The sequence below is a fragment of the Triturus cristatus genome, chromosome 1_2 (assembly GCF_964204655.1).
Source record: "Triturus cristatus chromosome 1_2, aTriCri1.1, whole genome shotgun sequence".
NCBI lineage: Eukaryota > Metazoa > Chordata > Amphibia > Caudata > Salamandridae > Triturus > Triturus cristatus.
In genome coordinates, this window is record NC_140580.1 from 168,928,373 (window position 1) to 168,946,772 (window position 18,400).

The 18,400-nt window shown below is 43.8% G+C and overlaps 1 protein-coding gene across 1 annotated transcript in view; it reads right to left on the reverse strand.

The window, feature by feature from the left end:
• SHOC2 (SHOC2 leucine rich repeat scaffold protein) overlaps positions 1 to 18,400 on the reverse strand; it is a 352,564-nt gene that overhangs the window by 52,902 nt on the left and 281,262 nt on the right. The window contains exon 7 of the mRNA XM_085603417.1: positions 2,459 to 2,596. Coding sequence (XP_085459543.1) covers positions 2,459 to 2,596 — 138 coding nt within the window. The remainder of the gene's footprint in view (positions 1 to 2,458; positions 2,597 to 18,400) is intronic.

Here is an 18,400-nt window from a genome sequence, read left to right on the forward strand (position 1 = left end):
CCAGGTGGGAGTGCAGTAGACTCAACTGTAGCTGAGATAGAGGAGCTGAATGAAAAGGGGGGAGGGGGGCAATATCAATTTTCACACTTCCCATGGGCAAGAGCTCTCTTGTGCTGTGGTTCTTTGACGGTTAAGATTAGAGTTGAATAGGTTCCTTCACCCTACTCTGCCTGAGCCCCTTAGAATGGAGGGATGTCCCAACAGAAAAGGTGGCAGGGAGTCTGGGAGGAGGCCTTTCCATGTTCATGCTGGGGGTGCATCTCACCAATGTACGGTCCCAGATCTCTGCCAAGAGCGCTTCCTAGGAGGCCCAGAATGTAGTCTTTCAGGATGTCCTCCTACACCCCCCCTCTACCGCCCCACAAGCCAGAAGCACCGAAGGGAGCCTCTGCTTCCTCGAGGTTGAGTGCAGCCCCCCATGCATCCACCCCGTAGTGATATTGAAGAGTGGATCCTACCAGTGCCCCCCATGCCTATGAGGTGGGTCAGACGAAAGCCCCCGGATTCTCGTAGTATGTATGCCTTCAGGAGACTGTTTCCCTACTCCGCTGCCACCTGCTGGGGAATTAGGGCAGCTCTCCTCTCAGTTCAGTCACCACTTTGGCCACCTGTGTGCAGCCTGGTCGTCACTGCATTGTTTTTGCGGTTACTGTCGATGTGGCATCTTTCGAGACTCCATGGGTCTCTCCGCTGTTGACTGGGCAGGATCCCCTTACCTGTACTTTGTGCAGTTACTGTCAATTAATATTCTAAGTAGCAGTGCGGGAGCTCAGATGTCAGAGCTCAGGCGAGAGACATATTCCCAGGTACGCGCCCAGGCACCGCACCGAACTTCTGTTTTTCAGAGTTTCTGTAGAATATATTAGACACATTTTACAATCATTTGCCTGATGTACTGGTTGAAGGCAATATAAGCACTCCTAGTGGGGTCCTCAGAATGGAGCCTCTTGTTTTTCCACAAGTAGGCCAAAAAGACCTTTTTGTGGGAAGATCGGATATGACCTGATTTAGTCGGCTTAGTAAGATGATTATTAAAAAATGCTGAGAGAAATAGGGTTAATGCCACTTATCTGACTGAGCAGAGTTCAAGAGCACTCCCTTCACACACAATGTATGGTAGAAATTATCTATGGTGACCAAGTTGGGGAGGGGTGAAGACTGTGCTTTATTCTGACAGGCTGAATTTTTGATATTTTACAATTATGTGAATAGGCTACTACAGCTCGACAACAGGGCTAATTCAAGCATGTAAATCGATTAAAGATCCAATATTGGAGGAACCATGTTATCATTTTCTAGAATTTTTAATATGTAAGAACTGAGGATGCACCCTCAGTAGAAATGCAACACAACAAAGGAGCTCTAAGACCCGGAACTTGAAACTTATTTTAGACTTTAACCTCTTCAAGAAGCAGTGTAACATGAGCACTTTACATGTTCAATGAGTGTTTCTACTCTTATCCACTTCTGTGTTACTACTCGTGCCCTATCTTGTTCTTTTTGCCTCCTACTAATTTTAATAGACACAGAGAAGCAGCACACTTTTACAACAAATAAATAAAATGAAAAGGAGGCTAGGCAAAATATTGGAACTACACTGCAATTGTTATATTAGAACAAATAAAAATATCAGCCTATTTTACATTTACAATACCTTCCAAAATTAAAATCGAAGTATCTCCAAGTCAGTCCATTTTAAAAGTGGAAGACATTGTACAATTTGCTGTATCTGACAGAAAATTCAAGTGCCCAATGATGATTGACCAATTACTATTATATTAGAGAGACAGCAGCAAAAAGTTACAAATGATATTGATGCCTTACAAAGTACTCCTGAATTCCTTACCACACAACGAGCTAGTCAAAAAAACAGTAACTGTTTTTCACTCATCTTGTAATCTGCAATTTAATAAGTGCCTATAACCAAAAGTTAAGGAACTGAAACATGACAGAACAAACTTTAAGATGCAGATTTGAAAAATAAATGTACTGTAATTTTTTCCATTGTGCTTCATGAAACTACATATATCTTATTTGTTTATCCGTTATAGAAAACCTTTCAAGCAAAGAGGAAATCTGTAATGACTTTCTTCTGTTATGAAACTGCTGGGACAGAAAATAGGCAACTGTGGCACTATGAACCTGTGTATACACTGCACCTTTAATTTTTTTTTTTTTTTTAAACAGCCCCACTAGGTCAGGTTTTCTAGGACAGGTGACATTGTGTTAACTAATAAAGTGGGACCATTTTCATTAAGACAGCTGAGACCAATATTTTCTGTTTTGGAAGGGTGTTGTTCCCTTATGTCCCTCTTCTCGAGGAAAATTCAACTCTAGTTTGATGCTGAAATTTTAACTTTAACAAGTTGTAAAATGCTAACTTATTATTTCTTCTCGAAATACTCACTAGACTTCACTCATAACTCGCAATGTGCATTCCTCATATTAATATACTAACCTGTAGATCTTTAAGATATGCAATTTCATTAGGCAAAGACTCAAGTTTGTTCTCCTCCAAATCCAACTCTCTTATTTTCCGCAGGTTTCCAATGCCATGGGGAAGCTTCTTCAGAAGATTATTTGACAAAATAAGAACCTAAAAATAATAGCAAAGAATTTTAGGGAAGTGCCCACATCTGTTCTAGGATTACTGCTAGGGTAATTATGGAAACATGGAAGTTGTTAGGCTGCAGTACTCCATCTGTCACCGGACTTACCATAGTGGACATTCATTCTTTAAACACTTATGCGTAAGGTAGGAATCCAATTAGAAAACTGACTGCCAACCTTTTAAAAAAAAATTATACAATAATAATCATAAAAGGAAAATAAGCTATAGTAACTGCACATGTAACCTACGGCACAATAGCGTGAGATGAGAGAAGCCCCTCACTAGGCGCCTGCCTTTGATCATTTTAATATTGTGTAATCTTTTCTCTTTTTAAAATTTTGGTCAGATCCTAAGAAGTCTCTTAATGCTTTTAATATTGCGCTAGCATTTAAAGACTTGACAGACTTGACTTACCGTGTTTTCTGATGGTGATTGTGCCCACGCGATCCTTCGAGGCATGACAGCCTCTGTTTCCGCTTCCCTGGTCCGCCACGGCGCTTGCCAATTGAGCAGAGGGAAGCAGACACACCCCTTTGCCTGACCTGCCTGACTTCCGGCAGGAAATCCAAACTAAGGGACAATTTTGCGCCCGGCCAGCTACTTAAAGACATGCTGGGCCGGACGCGCAGCGGAGCGTGAGGTGAGAGAAGCCCCTCACTAGGCACCTGCCTTTGATCATTTTAATATTTTTTTATCTTTTCTGGTTTTAAAATTTTGGTCAGATCCTAAGAAGTCTCCTAATATTGTGTTAGCTTTCAATGTTTGTGTTGCCACAGACTTGACTTACCGTGTTTTCTGATAGTGATTGTGCTCACACGAACCTTCGAGGCAGCACACGCGCAGCGGACGCTCCAAAGGTGCTCCTAAGGGAAGCCAGTCTGCGCTCTGCGCATGGAATGCTGCCGAAAACTCCCCAGGTATGGCCTATACGTCAACGACATTAAAGAGCCTTAACGCAAGGGGGAATTGTGGATGTCAAATCTCACCTGAGAAACTAAGGTGGCCTCTTACTTGTCACAAATGTAGACTAGAGCTTACCATCACAGGCACTCGCAACAGGGGCAAGATAGCCACAGCAAGGCACAATTGAAAAGGGGGGGCTAATCAATGTCCGCTCATTATGCAAGCACGCCCAAGACATTAAGGAACTGATTATAGAACAACTTGACCGGCTCTTTGTCACGGAAACCTGGCCAGAAGACTGGCAATCCAGATATTGCACCAGCACTCTCTCCCCCCCCCCCCCCCATTAACACTATACAATTAGTAGGAAAGACAGAGGAGATTCCAGAGGAGGGGGGCTGGCCATTATTTTACATGATTCTTTACACCTCATGAGTTTCGAACTGGACACACTTAAGGGAGCAGAAAGCCTTGGCTTCTGCCTTACAATAAACGCCTCCCTTGCCTTTTCAGGAGCCTTGGTCTACCTCCCACCCGGCCACAGAACCTCCTTTCTCGAGTCATTAGGAGAAACCTTAAGCCATCTACTACTAAGATATGCTAATTTTACCTTCCTAGGAAACTTCAATCTCCACCTGGAATGTAGGAATGATCCAGGAGTTTATAATTTCCTCCAAACAATACAATCTTTTGGACTGCACCAACTAGTAGATGCTCCGACACATAAAGCAGGCCATACATTGGATGGCGTCTGCTCCAACTTCTCCTTGCTATCTGTAGACGCCCACAGATATGGTCAGACCATAAATTCGTACCCTTTATTATTAAGAGTCCAACCATGAACTGTCCAGGCAAACAAGTCATAAGTGGGCGCAATTAGCCAGCGATCCTAAACTGGCCACCACCGCACAGGCCCGAGTCCCTGTCCTAAAGGGTAAAACCCCAGAAGAATCAGGACTCTTCCATACCTGGATGACCACAATAAGCGATGAACTAATTCCACTAGAACTACACAATAATAAAATAAAACCCAAAACCCATAAAGCCCCCTGGTTTACGCCCACCCTAGCTGAGCTACATCTCCAATGCAAGCAACAGGAACATAAGTGGAGAACAGCGTACGATGTAACAGAGTAAAAAACCTTTATAAAGCGTAGGGAACAATACCATTCTCAGATCAAATTAGCAACAAAAAAACGTTCTATTCCCAAAAAAATTCTTCAGGCCAAACAAGACCAAAAAATATTCTCAATTATAAAATCCTTCATCGATCCCAAAGCACTGCATAAAGAAATCCCGCCCTCCCAGAGCTTATGCGATCAGATCTTGCTCTTCTTCGAGGAAAAAAACGATAATATCCAAAAGGACTTTATAACGCTCCACGGACATAGCCTGGTCGCCGGCCTGGAGACTGCCCAGCCAGCACCAGTCACTCACTTACTCCAAACCTTTAAACCAGCTTCGCTGAAGCCGACAGGCTGTAAATCAGGTTCCCCGATGGATGCCTGCCCTCCAATGATACTACACCAAATTATAGACATTATTAACCCAGAAGTCAACCAAATAGTCAACTCCTCACTAAATTCAGGCATAGTTCCAGACGAATGAAACAAGCCATAGTAAAACCACTGGAAAAAAAAACAGACTCATCCAATCTCTCTAATCTCCACCCAATACCACTTCTTCCTATACTGGGCAAAATCATGGAAAGATTAGTCCACAAAGAACTAACAAAGTTCCCTTTGAAACTACCATGATCCTTCACCCCCGGCAGTTCGGCTTCCGTCCCAAGCACTCCACAGAATCTGCCCTCCTGGAAATATCGGACACTCTTAAAATTATAGCAGACAAAGGCAGGAAGGCATTCTTGATTTTGCTCGACCTGTCGGCCACTTTTGATACAATCTCACATATTATTCTTCTTACAAGGTTCAAATCAAGTGGCATCTCCAATACCATATTGGCATGGATTGAGTCCTTCCTTACCAATTGCAGGCAAGCAGTGTCCCTTGGAACTTTCTTTTCTACCGAACGTCCCATCAAAATCGGAGTGCCACAGGGATCTTCCCTTAGCCCACTGTTGTTCAACATGTACATGACCCCGTTAATTTCCCTGATAAATTTATATGAGATAGAAGTAACTTCCTAAGCAGACGACACACAGCTAATTCTTTCCCTGGACGAAGATTCCACTGATGCTGAACTCAATTTTAAACTCTGCCTAGCCAAGGTCATTCAGTGGATGAGGAACAACCACCTCAGGTGCAACACCGACAAAACAGATCCTACTAATAGGGAAAGGCAATCCCTTTCAGTAAAATGTTTGGTGGCCAGAGGGCACGACACCACCACCCACCACTGTTAAGGTAGCAAAAAACCAAGGAGTACAATTCGACACAGCCCTCTTTCCGACCACACGCACGGATGGTGGCGGGGACCTGCTTTAACCTCATTAAGAAAATTCTTTGACTTCATTCCCCTAATGGCCAGGAAAACAGTGCCGGTGGAACTGATCTTATCGCTCCTGGATTACTGCAACAGCCTCCTGGCTGGAGCCAACAAACAAACACTGAAAAGACTACAGGTGGTACAACACGCTGCGGCCCGCCTAGTCCTGAAACTACCACGAAGGTCCTCAGCATCCGCAGCACTTAAAACCCTCCACTGGCTCCCACTGCACAAGAGAATCCTATTTAAGATTCTCTTAATTACTTTTAGAGCCGCACAAAATCTAGGCCCAACGTATCTCAGCCAGATTCACCCCATACACCACATCCAAAACCTTGAGATCATCATCAGCAAAGCTTCTCAAACCTCCCAACTTTAAGTACAAAACAAAGGGAGGTAAAACAGTGGCCGCATTAGGAACTAAAGCCTGGAACCTTTTGCCAACGCACCGGAGGAGGTCAGAAACCAAGACATTTCAGGAAGGCACTGAAAGCCTGGATCTTTGTAGCCACAGGCGAACTCGGTTTATCCCTTATATAGGGCCCATATGGCTTAATCTCATCCTCTCCTCGCGCCAGGATGCTCCTTCTGGAGTGACAGTTTGCACTTTATAAATGCAAAAAACAAATCATGACAGTCAGTGTAGAGCTTTCATATTGCAAAGATAACGTAAACAAAGGAGTAATCCAGTGAAACGCTTGGTCTTTTACCCAATCTTACAGCATCAACAATCACCAAAAACTAAAGGTTCCAGAAAGTCTTTGTTTCATGATAGCTAGAGGGGATATATAACCTACTGTGCTCGCAATCATCAGAAGGCCCTTTTAACGAGGGTCACACATCTAAAGTTAAAATTTTTCCAACCAGATGATTTGACAAACAAAAACCTATAACCCAGGCAACAAGGTGAGCATTTGAATCAAGGCAGAGAACTAGTAAATGGGCAGAACCAGTTTCACTAGGAAAGTGCTACAAATCTACTGATCAGAAACTTTGTATTCCAGAACTCTGGTATTTAAATTACCACTGTACTGAAAAGACATGTGCCCTTTTTGCCAAAGTGTGAAATCTATTAAGGGACTTGAAAAATTGCGAGAAGGGACCAGGTTAAAGTGGACCTTAGAAAATAATTACTATTAATCATTTGCATTATATATTGAACTTTTTGTGCAGGAGGGGAATATCAGGAGCCTTGGCCTTCTTTCACTGTCATCCACATTCTGAAAACCTGTACCACTGCATCACAACTGAGCGATCTCAGCAGCAGAACAACTAGCCTACAAGTACGTAAATGCAGTGTTTTTTGTATCACTTTTTAAACAAGAAATGCACACACACACACACACACACACACACACACACACACCTTACATTCATGTCAAATATAGCACTTGTTAAGGCAGAATTATTTGAGGAAATACAACCAGATAAAACAGGGCAGCACTGAATGTTTATTTCATTATGCCAACTAGACTGTTCATGTATGCCTTCTGTATCACACCCAGCATTCTGTAGCCTGCTGTGGAACTTGCTAGGGATGTGTTGGGAGTACAATGCAGCTTCAGGGATCCTCCACACAACTGAGGAAAAGGCTGCCTGGCACCAAGCAGGAGGACTCATGTTTGAGTAGAGGCAAGGACAGCCTACAGGAAGAAGGGCAGTTCAGTACAGGGTATGCAGTCCCAGATCTGCGGCCAACACGGTTTGGCTGCCCACAGAGTGTTGAGCAAAGCCTGGTGTTGGTCTGGTCCTGTGACCAAGCATATTATGAACAGCTTAAGGTCATGCTCTGCAGTTATTGGCCACCCGTGGAGGGTTCAGTGGATGGCATAGCTGGAGCATAGGTGTCTAGTGCATTAGTGAAAGTGTATGTAGCTGTTCAGGTATTATTGTCCTGTGTAGTGTAGGGCTTTATATGTTTTCATGAGAAGTTTGAAATGGCTGCGATTGTCATGTTTTGGCAATGTCATTAAGAACAGGATCGGCAAGTGATATCAACACAGAGCCAAAAACTGACAAAAACATATTCTACTCCAGGCACAGTATTACAGCTTTGGGTTGATAAAATACCATCCAAACCAACCTGGAACAAGTAAAAGCAGCTCCTGGCACACGTGTTTCGCTCTTGCTGGGGCTGGTCAGAGAAGTATAGCTTTGTCCAGGAGTGTGAGTGAGTGAGTGAGAGAGTGTGAGTGAGTGTGTGAGTGAGAGAGAGTGTGAGTGAGAGAGAGTGTGAGTGAGAGAGAGTGTGAGTGAGAGAGAGTGTGAGTGAGAGTGTGAGTGAGAGTGTGAGTGAGAGTGTGAGAGTGTGTGTGAGAGAGAGAGTGAGTGAGTGTGAGTGAGTGAGAGTGTGAGTGAGTGAGAGTGAGTGAGTGAGTGTGTGAGTGTGAGTGAGTGAGTGAGAGAGTGTGAGTGAGTGTGTGAGTGAGAGAGAGTGTGAGTGAGAGAGAGTGTGAGAGAGAGTGTGAGTGAGAGAGAGTGTGAGTGAGAGAGAGTGTGAGTGAGAGTGTGAGTGAGAGTGTGAGAGTGTGTGTGAGAGAGTGAGTGAGTGAGTGAGTGTGAGTGAGTGTGAGTGAGTGAGTGAGAGTGTGAGTGAGTGAGTGAGTGAGAGTGTGAGTGAGTGAGTGAGAGTGTGAGTGAGTGTGAGTGAGTGTGAGTGAGTGAGTGAGTGAGAGTGTGAGTGAGTGAGAGTGTGAGTGAGTGAGTGAGAGTGTGAGTGAGTGAGAGAGAGTGTGAGTGAGTGAGAGAGTGAGTGAGAGAGAGTGTGAGTGAGTGAGAGAGAGTGTGAGTGAGCGAGAGAGAGTGTGAGTGAGTGAGAGAGAGAGAGTGTGAGTGAGTGAGAGAGAGTGTGAGTGAGTGAGAGAGAGTGTGAGTGAGTGAGAGAGAGTGTGAGTGAGTGAGTGAGAGTGTGAGTGAGAGTGTGAGTGAGTGAGAGTGTGAGTGAGTGAGTGAGAGTGTGAGTGAGAGTGTGAGTGAGTGAGAGTGTGAGTGAGTGAGAGAGAGAGAGAGTGAGAGAGAGAGTGAGCGAGAGAGAGAGTGAGCGAGAGAGAGAGTGAGCGAGAGAGAGAGTGAGCGAGAGAGAGAGTGAGCGAGAGAGAGAGTGAGTGAGTGAGTGTGAGTGAGTGAGTGAGTGAGAGTGTGAGTGAGAGAGTGTGAGTGAGAGAGTGTGAGTGAGTGAGAGAGTGTGAGTGAGTGAGAGAGTGTGAGTGAGTGAGAGTGTGAGTGAGTGAGAGAGTGTGAGTGAGAGAGTGTGAGTGAGTGAGAGAGAGTGTGTGAGTGAGTGAGTGAGAGAGTGAGTGAGTGTGAATGAGAGAGTGTGAGTGAGAGTGTGTGTGTGAGTGAGTGAGTGAGTGAGTGAGTGAGTGAGTGTGAGTGAGAGTGTGTGTGTGCGAGTGAGTGTGTGTGAGTGAGAGTGTGTGAGTGAGAGAGTGTGTGTGAGTGAGAGAGTGTGTGTGAGTGAGAGAGTGTGTGTGAGTGAGGAGAGTGTGTGTGAGTGAGGAGAGAGTGTGTGTGAGTGAGGAGAGTGTGTGTGAGTGAGGAGAGAGTGTGTGTGAGTGAGGAGAGAGTGTGTGTGAGTGAGGAGAGAGTGTGTGTGAGTGAGGAGAGAGTGTGTGTGAGTGAGAGTGTGTGTGAGTGAGAGTGTGTGAGTGAGAGTGTGTGAGTGAGAGAGTGTGTGTGAGAGAGTGTGAGTGAGAGAGTGTGAGTGAGAGAGTGTGAGTGAGAGAGTGTGAGTGAGAGAGTGTGTGAGTGAGAGAGTGTGTGAGTGAGAGAGTGTGTGAGTGAGAGTGTGTGTGAGTGAGAGAGTGTGTGAGTGAGAGAGTGTGAGTGAGAGTGTGTGTGAGTGAGAGAGTGTGTGAGTGAGAGAGTGTGTGAGTGAGAGAGTGTGTGAGTGAGAGAGTGTGTGAGTGAGAGTGTGTGTGAGTGAGAGTGTGTGTGAGTGAGTGTGTGTGAGAGAGAGTGTGTGTGAGAGAGAGTGTGTGAGAGAGAGAGAGTGTGTGAGAGAGAGTGTGTGTGAGAGAGAGAGAGTGTGTGTGAGAGAGTGTGTGTGAGTGAGAGAGTGTGTGTGAGAGTGTGTGTGAGTGAGAGAGTGTGAGAGAGAGTGTGTGAGTGAGAGAGTGTGTGTGAGTGAGAGTGTGTGAGTGAGAGAGTGAGAGTGTGAGAGAGTGTGAGGTAGAGTGTGAGTGAGAGAGTGTGAGTGAGAGTGTGAGAGAGTGTGAGTGAGAGAGTAAGAGTGAGTGTGAGAGAGAGAATGAGTGTCTGTCTGTCACCGACCGACCGGGGAAATGCATCCGGCCACTTCAACTAGGTGTTTAAGACTATATTAGCTTACTCTTAAACATGGAATTGCTTTGTTTCACTTTCCCGAATGACTCGAGCAGATGGGCACAATGGAAATGTTGTTGAATACTTAGGACTTTGCACACTATCAGAATTACAGATTAAAAAACAATGGAAAAGCAACATGCCAATATAGTCCCTCAACAGTTTCTTGGCTGCAGAAATAGCAACAGCACAACAACAAGGGTAAGCTTTAACCTACACAAAAACATGCACACAATCACATCAGAACAGACGCATCAATGAGGCATTTGAATGAAGTCCATTTGCAGTTGGATAAAGGGGCCCCAAGAAGGTGGGCATTAAATCCAGGGGTAATGATCCCTTTCCCAATATTGTGGCTGGGTTGGTGAAATATGAGTGGCAAGCTTTGGACAAAAAAAAGCAGCAATTCTGTGGGTCGCTGAGGCACAAATCATACCTCCTTTTCCTACATGGGTAATGACATGATAAAGACATGCTAGGTTGGAGAATAAGACTTTAGACGCCATCACTCTCCCTAAGGGGTCCCTCCACACTCCCGCAGGTTCCTTTGACAAATCATTTTGATTCATTACAGTTTTTAAACAAACAGATCTTTAAGTGTAGGTAAAGAAAATGCATCACTTTGCAAAACATACATTATAGCTTCACTGTTGGGAGATGGTGCAGCTTTTTTGGCTGCTTGATATACAGGTATGTTTCCTTGAGACACTTCATATTGTGTAGACTGATGAGCGGCAAATTTTATCCATCCAACTTTGAAAGGCAACATAAGGGCATTCAGTAGGTTTTGTGAGTGCAGTCTGTTTTTAGTTAAGGGTACTACATAGTTAGAAACCCTTGTTGCGTCCACAGCAGCATGAAGTCATGGGCCACTTCAAACAAATCTGGAGTCTCTGAATATTGTGACAAATCTTCTCTTTTGGTAATTGGTGTGTCTGGTAAATCAATATGGGGTTTGGCCACGAGTTTGGGGACTAAAGGCCAGTCCAGGTTGTTCACCTTATTGGAAAGTGGGCATCAATTAGGTAGGATTCAATGAATCAGATTGATGCCAGAAGGGCTCACTAATAATATCTCTGGACAAACTGGCTCTAGCAGGTATTGTATTTTGTATTAAGTAAAAAGGTAGTCACAAAATGGCAAACTGCAACAATCAAGAATAAGTCTTAGCACAATATTTTGTGATCTATGAAAGATTCAATACTGGAGAAGTGTTACTGTGAAGCAGTCTTGAGGCGTGTCCACATACAGATGGATTCAATATTCATATCATCATAATATTTACATATGGCTTCAATTCATCAGGTGGTAAGTGGACACTCTCCAGATGTAATTCCATAACTTAAATATCACATATAGGGGGGAGACAAAATAGTACTTTCTCTTTCGAAGCCTTCTGCCCACTTTTAACCCATTGGGTGAGTAAGTAATGGGAGTCAGTCTTACACTGACTTCAGGATCGGACGGGACAGTTCAGGGCTTATAAAGACTGAGGTAGATCCCTGGAGGAGAATTAGCTTTCCAAAACGTAGGTATTAATGAATAAGTTTAACTGAAGTTCCAACTCTTTAGAAGACATGCTGGAAATGCCTGCAGCCAAATTTGTGGCTGCAGAGATCTTGTTGGCTTAAGGGACCTGCCATATGATGTTTAACCCTGTCACATATTCCGCTATTAGTGTGGCATGGTTTACTTGTCTGCTTCACTGGAGACTGTGTGCCACATTCTTTTGCAATGTAATATGAAGTGATTATGTTGCCAGTTCTGACCAACATCTTTAAACTTCATGCAGAGCAAGAACACCTTCAGGGATCATCTTTCAAACCCAATTAGTAAGATGGTTATGTGCAGCATCCCTTCCTGAGGGGGGAACTTCTAGTGCCCTGCCCACATAATGGGTTGTGAACTTAAGTTGAGGGTTCTATTTACACATGCTGTCATTTATAAATATGAACTTTGTCCAGCCATCAGGTAAGGGCCTGTTTGGTACCCAGATATCCCACGGTCTAATGACTAGTTTCCCCGATGGCCCGATTCTTCATGGAAATTCACATTGTCAGATGGTATTAAGATACACCAAAATGTAGGAGGTCCCTCCACCAAGCACACTGTGGCAATTGATATAGTTGGTTTACTTGTGACAATCTTGTGCCTCATTATAGAGAATGTTCTACAGTCAACCTGTTCCTGGAAAGTGGTGACCAAGGGAAAGGACATGCCAGATTTCCCTTTGCTCAGGGTGAGACCCACTGATGAAAACAACCTTAGTGTGATTTGTACTGCTTGTTGCTTGGCATGATCAGAAGGAAGGGATCTAGGCATGGAAAAGCGTCTATTCCTTCACATCAAAGTTGTGCCACCAGAGTCACACACTTTGGGAAAGATTTGTGAAAATGTCTTGACAAAGGGCAAAGTGTTCAACTGCTGAACATCTACCATGAGGCAAAGGCATCTACTTTAACAAGGGTCTTGGGGATAGGGAAATAACATTTTCTCTAAATCATGTCTGACACAAGCATGTCCCCTGCTTTATCGGGCTAAAGCATTCTGAAACCTATCTTCTTGATGTATTTGTTGATTGCCCTGAAGTAGAGAATGGGATGCCTCTAGCCAGGCTTTTCATTAAGATAACATCTGAATAGAATAGTTTATGCCTTTGGCACTCATTCAACTGAATACACAAGATCTTGCATGTCTTCTCAAAGGGGGTGCAATCGCAGATGGTTCTTTAGTTGGAGGCCAGAGAAATGGGCTTGAATTATTATACGAATTAAGGAAGACTGTATCTGGACAACGAAACTTTAGAATATGGGAACAAAGTTCATACATATAATGAGGAAATGTTGGCCCAATTGATAGCTACCTCACAGTGCCCCATCTGAACCCCTAACCTTACCAGGGTACCAGATGGACACTTTTTATTCCCTAAGGGAATCAAGAACACAGATCTACCCTTTTGTTGTCACTTTTGCATGCGCAAGGTTAACAAGAAAAAAAAGCTTTGTAACCAGCCTTACGAGAATGGTGCAAAAGATAAACAGTTCAATCATTATGACATTACTATGCGATTATACTGTTATTTAATACTACCTATACTATTGAGCTTATAGTGGCAGTACCAGAGTATGTTGTGCCAGGCAACCGATCTGGTGCAGAGCAGGCTATTGTCCTTTGCTGGATATAGGTTAGAGTCAGCATAGCTGCATCCCAGTAACAGTGCACCGTGTTCCAGGACAATCCCAGCAGAAGTGCCCCTCTGCCAAATGTAATGTAGGGGGTGTTCATATAATAAAGGCACTGTTCCAATGGGACAGAGTCAAAAGTGGAGAGCTCATGAGATGGTTTGTCTGGAGCCTTTCAGCTGTCTCCAACCAATCAAATATAAGAGCATCATGTCCTATATGCCTAGTCTTGGACAAAGAGTATGAACAACATCATAATACTCACTAAGAAATTAACTGCATGTATAATAGCTGGTCAGCAAATTATTGTGTAAGTGTAAAACATGTAAAAAGTAACTATTAGAAAAAGATGTCAAGCTCAAATGTGTAACTAAAATGGAGACTCAGAGCGAGCCCTGTTGAACATCAAAACATCCTCTGCTTGGCTAGAGGGAAGACTCGACCCAAACTAAAAGCAGCCTAAAAGGTCAAGCTAAACAACTATAAAATATAATTTAATAAAACAGATGAAAGCCATAAATAAAAAGATACATATTAAAAGCCCGCAATTAATAAAAACAAATAAAAGACAATTTGTGTTAAAACAAGGGGCCGAATTAAAAATCTAGGCGCCACCCGAAATGCTTCCTCTGTTCAGAGAGTCAGTGGGATCCAGGAAGGAACCTGCATCTGCAGACGATATATCCAGTGGCTCTAAATGCGAAGTCGTAGTAACAAACATGGCCATATCCAGTCCAATGAGTTGCTGATGCTGTGACACCCGGTAGTGTAACCGCAGTAGAAGAACCAGATCCCAGGAATTCATAAGCCAAGGCATTCATGCTGGCTGGAGATAACACCTCATAGTAAGCATCCTGCAGCAATGGTAGTCTCATACACCAGCATTAATAGAGCCCTCAACGGACGCACTTGCAGATCCATATCCATACATAGAACCAGTTGCATTACAAGACATATTGCACACTCAAAAAGGCACCGCAGACAGCGGAATACAGGCTGCACACAGTGTAACCACACATGTCTAAAGGACAAGGACTAGTTGTCGTTTGGTTACTGAAGTAAAGACACTCCAAAGTACTGTATCATGCATTCACAACACAGCAGGATGTGTGATAAGTCCATCACCAATTGGATTCGAGGAGGAACGTGCATTGCGGAGCAACAAACATAGATCAAAACAGCAATAACACAAGTGTTGTACCTCCAAATGTACTGGAAAACAAGGAGTGTAAAAAGGATGGAATCACCCAGAATACAGTCTGTAATGTACTAACAAAGCCAGACCCAATCGCTTTAAATAGTGTACCATTACTGCGGCATTTGAAGCAATAAATATTCCTCGTACACATTCACCAAAATGCTCCAGCAAGTTTATGTGCAATAGCGATTGTACTTCATAGGAAGACCTTTCAACTTGAACATCAAAGGTTTCTCAAGCAGATGTTAGTGCAACGTTCTTCTGAAGCAATATGGCTTTCAGCCAGCTTAACTCAAAGCTAATGTTATAAAATAGGAATTGAGGGCCACAAGCCCAAATTGTGTGTGCGGGCAGAAATCAAACGTTATTACAAGTCACGCCCTTAGAAACTGTCGCGTCATATTACACTCCCGGTTTACACTCCCGGTTTAATCCCACACCAACCTTGGTCGTTCAGGATCAAATAACTTCCATTTCAAACCAATCCGAACACTAGCCGAATTAAGGAGACTGGGATGCCATTCAGATAACACGCCAAATTGGACATGATAACACTGCACACACCATGAAGTGTCACTTCTTTACAAACTAATGAATAGGCAAATTAAGTTTTACATTTGTTTCCACGAAGGAAGGATTCAGTTTCCCCACTCAAACATCTGCAATCAAAGGGCAAAAAACTAATTTCATGAACAAAACTCTCCCCTAAAGCTTCATAGCTGCCTACTTAAAGTGTTTAAGACTAGACGTACACTGAAATGTGTATAATGGTAAAGAAATAAACCAGAAGATCAACCATACAGCAGATGGTGTTTCAGTTGTGTAAGTCGCATCTTTCTTTGCGATCAGCCGTTGTGTGCGTGTTAAATTGTAAGGCAAAAACAATTCTGTTGGGTTCATATATTTCCAAGTCATACAGTTTGATTTTATGTGCAACTCAATTCCATAATCTATCTCAGTTGATTATGCCGATGCTGGAGGAGAGACACATCATTCTGCATTATATAGAAAGCAGATGATACAAGTTTTCTTTGAATAATATTGTTGACAATGTAGTCATGCCATTATCTACAGCAACCAATGCTCTCCCCAAAATATCCCTGTTAATTTGTTTAAAGCGTTCAGCAGCTTCTTGCTGAGAAATTTGACAGTTCATTTTAAGTGGTATATAGGAGTCATTTAGAATATGGTGACCTAGGACGTAACAAGAAATCTGGTAAATCCATGTCGTCGGAAAGAAAAGATAGAAATTTCTTAACGGCAGATAAGGTGGAATGCTGTAACAAGTGATGGCATAACTTTCCTGAGCTATAGGTGGTAACCACCCTTGAATGTTGTGACTGCATATATTGGGGTCTAGTCTGCTAGCCTTGAAAGCCACTGAGTAGTGGCAGTAGTATAAAAAAAGCATCTGCAATGCAATAGGTCTCGCATTTACGCGAGTTTGAGCTATTGGCATTGTAAATGACAATGCCTTTTATTTAGGTTTTGGTTTTTAAAACATAAATAAAAGGCATTGTCATTTACAATGCCAATAGCATGAACTCTAGCAAATACCTATTGCGTTCCAAATGCTTGAAGGCATCGCTGAGTTGCCCTCTTCTGCCTCCCATGGCCCCTGAAGAGCTCCCCATTTGCTACAAGTTAATAAACAAGCCGGCGGTCACAACTGCGCACAGAAGACCCTCCGGCAGTAAGAGAAAGGCATCAAAGAAAATAGTGCTAACAGACTAAAGAAGACGTACCGTGTAACATCCGAAGTAAAAGGGCCTGTCCTCTTGGGAGGTTACAAATGAAGACAAGGCGGTACTAAGGAGGGACTAACAAGCCCAATAACAAATGAGAAGCCAGCATTTAACAAGGACAATGACACAAGCCAATGACAAATATGGACAGAGTGAGCGGGGCTTCACGTACATACTCCAATACAGCATGGCCCGCAGAGCAGCGCATGCGCTGCCCAGGCTTGACCTAAAAACGTGGCAGAGGACAGACACAGCACAGTCAGCATGATACACTGTAGCATTTAGGGCCTTGAGCCCCTCACAGATGAGTAGCGCGCTTTACAAACCCCCTGATTGATTGATTGATTGAGGCTGACAAATGTACCCCGATGACTGCATCCAGTTAACAGAGTCTACAGTAAAACCCAGACTTACAAGGTAAAGAGAGAAGAGTATCCTTCCCCACGGATGACATTGGACATATGGTCTCATGTCATGTGCTACTTTATACCATGGCTTCATTTGTGGTTGTATTTTGGCGCAAGAATATCCAGGAACCTATAGTTCTTTGTGTCCTTAATTTTACCGTCCCTTTTTTCCTACCTAGTAATAAAATACCGGTTCTTCTTCAGATCTGCAGGTATGATTGGACTTGGTGTTTATTGAATGGGATTACAAGAGTTGCAGTGTCGTGGTCCAAATCTCTTACAACTCGTGGAGAAGCCTTTGCTGCTCGTCCTTGCTACTCTTGGCGAGTCACGTGTGCAAAGAGAGGAACTAAGTTTGCTAATTAGAGTGCAAAAGTACCGTAGGGTATGAGAAAATAATGGCGAATATCAGCACCCACTGTTTATTATCCAACAACCTATATGGCATTGCTGGCATTCGTTTACAGGTTTAGGCTACTGTACCATTTTTATAGGGTTTGTTTTGTATTGTATTGGTACGTTTCTTGATTGGCCGATTAAAGATTTCTTGAACTGAACAGCACCCCTTCTCCACCCTACTGCAGAAAGAGAGGAGGCCTGGCAGAACAGGCCTCCAGGAGATGGTGGTTTTGGGTGAACCTAAAGGTGATGGGTGGGCCCTGGTGATGAGGGTGTCAGTGGATGGATGGTGTGATAAGATGACTGTGGTGGGCTGTTATGGTGTATAGACTCTCAATTGCATATTTTGATGGTGGTGAGTGGCGTCTCGTGGTGGGTGGGCTCTCATGATGGTGGGTGGGGTCTGGTGATGGAAGGTGAGCTCTGGTGATGGCGGTTGCACTTTATGGGATCTGAGGGTGCTGGGTGTGGTCTGACGGTGGGTGGAGTATAATGTGCATGGGGGTCTGATGCTCTTGTGTGAGGTCTGATGGAGTTGGGTCATGCTGGTGGTTGAGCACAGGTGACTGTGCGGACTTTGAAGATAGAGGCCAAGATTTACAAAGGATTTTACACCATTGCAAAGTGATGAAGTGACGCATTGGTATTTATTTTCCAGTGCAAAAGGTATATTGCGCCAGAAAGCTGGCCTTTGCCCCGAGCAAAAGGGGCTTTGCACTGCTTGCGTAGTCTGGGTGTTACTCGGGTGGAGCAGCACGAACTCCTACATCATTTGACGTAAAGCCTGATCTACTAAGATAGCCAGATGGGCTTGCATCAAAAACTAACACCTCCTTGAAATAGGCATTAACATGAGGAAATGCTTTCATTTCTCAAATAATGCATGTGTGCTGAAGTGCCCAGCACACATTCAATCCTTCTGAAATGTATGTAGTCATTGAAATATGTAATGGAAGAGTATGCTTCCAGTATGTTTCCACCGCAGGCAACTCCACTGGCTGTCTGTGCAGAAGAGATGGAAATTGAAGCTGCTGACCCACGCCATAAGGCTCCACACAACCAAGGACCCGCCTAAATTAAGCACTGCCTGAACTTCTGCCGTCGAGAAGACTACGTACCGCCTCCCTTTCACTTGCCCATACGGCCCGCATCTACCGAAGCAGAAGTGGAGGATGCTCCTTCTC